This window comes from Solanum pennellii, chromosome 4 (assembly GCF_001406875.1).
Source record: "Solanum pennellii chromosome 4, SPENNV200".
Lineage (NCBI taxonomy): Eukaryota > Viridiplantae > Streptophyta > Magnoliopsida > Solanales > Solanaceae > Solanum > Solanum pennellii.
The window spans coordinates 2,685,882-2,688,036 of NC_028640.1; the positions used below are offsets into that span (position 1 = coordinate 2,685,882).

General features: G+C 39.7%; 1 protein-coding gene across 1 annotated transcript; it reads right to left on the reverse strand.

The window, feature by feature from the left end:
• Positions 1–336: 336 nt before the first annotated feature.
• LOC107015889 (protein ASPARTIC PROTEASE IN GUARD CELL 2-like) lies at positions 337–2,091 on the reverse strand. The gene has a single exon (XM_015216318.2). The coding sequence runs from the start codon at positions 2,042–2,044 to the stop codon at positions 605–607; it is 1,440 nt and encodes a 479-aa protein (XP_015071804.1). The 5' UTR covers positions 2,045–2,091; the 3' UTR covers positions 337–604.
• Positions 2,092–2,155: the final 64 nt, after the last annotated feature.

Here is a 2,155-nt window from a genome sequence, read left to right on the forward strand (position 1 = left end):
GAAGATATTTTGTAACTAAAGTTACCTACAACAAAGCACAATTATCAATAGTAATTTTGATTTGGTAACATATATATATGAAGATAAATTAAATAATCCAAACTATAACTAATTAAAATACATTGATGATAATTCTTCCCTAAGATATCTTCATTGGGGAATTAAAAATGATCAATAAATATAAAATAATGTTTTGTAGAATCTATGTTTACTCCATAAAACAAGTAAAGGACATACCTTAGGGATTATAATCATTAGGTACTACAAAGAGTAGCCACCTAAGTTTACTTAATTAAAAAGCACTAGCAAATAGAACCAAATTCTTTACTTCATATCTTCAATCATAATATTTTCAAAGAACTAATATTATATAACGTCCGGAAACAATCTCTCCAATCTTTTAACGATAATACATCAATACATTATTTTCTTCAGATCTGATAAGATTGAATTGAATATGTTGTTATTGTAGTACTATATAATGTACTTATATAAACTAGCAAAAAATTCACTCTACTAGTCGTGGAATTACACCTCTCGAGAAAAAATTATAAAAAATTAAGAACGTTAAATCACTTTTTACATAATAATATAATTATATAAGCTAGCAAATATTGGGACCAAATCCCACAAAACCATTTGCTCCATCAAATGAAATTTGGATGCCTTCTTGTTGGATGTTTCCTATAATAGAAAGTTTTGATGGTGATGGAGCAAATGCAAAACAGAATGTACCCTTGTCATTCACTGGAATTAGAAAGTTCCTAGCAGGCAGGGTCAGGATTTGCCCACCCGAAAGGAAGAACGAAACGGTCGGTACTCGAACCGTCACGAACCCGTCTAGGTCATAACACGTGTCGAATATCGACACGGCCGGTGCCCTAGGGAGCGACGCGGTTTCGGCTACGAACGCTTCCTGAAACGCCACGTACGCCTCTGAGGGTAGTCGCGTCACGGCCGTCCCTGTGTCCATGACGACTCCACCGTCCCCGAGCTCGGTGATCTTAAACACGTCTTCTGATATCGGTACTCGGGCGCCTCCGACTCCAAGCCCTGATAACCCTATGTAGTAAAAACTCGGGGTTAGTGGATTTCGAATAAGCGGCACCCACGCCGCACCGACAGGTAACACCCCTCGACCGAACTCGAGCGACCCGGTCGAGTCGGTGCCCCGACTCACTAAACAATAACTAAATGCACCGCCCGTTTGCCCGCCGAGTTGGCCCACGAGTGACATGGACCCACCACCAAGGCCCAATAATCCAGCAGCAGCTGTAAACATGCCACTATTACTATGTCCACAACCAATAGCAACATTTTTAACCATTGTGTGTCCAAATGTCAATGTCTCAATGGCCATTGTACCTTTAGTATATGAACCATCACCATACATGACCTCATATTTACACCGACCCGAATGACAACCCGAATTTTCGACCCGATCGCATACTGACGACCCACATGGGACGCCAGTAAACGACACGGAAAGAGATGGGTCGAATACCGGGTCGGATTGGTGATAACATTGGGTACAGGGCTGACACTGTACCCAAACAATATCACTACCAGAATCAAGAACCATGTATTGGTTCTTAGGTGGACTACCTACACCAACCCTAACAAAATATTCCCCACTACCTTGATCCATACCCGAAATAAGATCCGACCCGAATTCCTTGACCCGGTAATTAACACCACCATTTTCAATTCTGTGAATGATACTAGACACCCTTTTCAAATCTCTATTGATTCTGCCTTCAAACACTTTGTTATTGTTATATGGAAAATGGGGAATTTGAAGCTTGTCTCTATGAATGAGGTTGAGCTTGAGCTTCCAATTTCCATTTTCTTGTTCAATTTCATTATCAACATGAAATTCTTCTTGATTTTCAAATGGGGTTTGGGGTTTTGTGTCTAATTGAGCAATGGATTCTTTTACATTGAAGATTTCATGAGTTGAGTTTTTGATTTCACTTGAAGTTGTTGCTATGGTGGTAGGAGAGAAAATGAGTAAAATTGCTAAGGCTAGAAAGGGGAGAAACATTTTTTTGTGTGTGTGTGTGTGGTGAGAGGGAAGTTGAGAGTTTTTAATTTGTTTTTAAGGTTTTGGGATGTGAAAAAAAGAAAAAAGGGTTTTGGGGGTGGGGGGTGGGGG

Coding starts and splice junctions, on each gene's coding strand:
- LOC107015889 (XM_015216318.2), bottom strand. CDS start 2,044: ATGTTTCTCCCCTTTCTAGCCTTAGCAATTTTACTCATTTTCTCTCCT.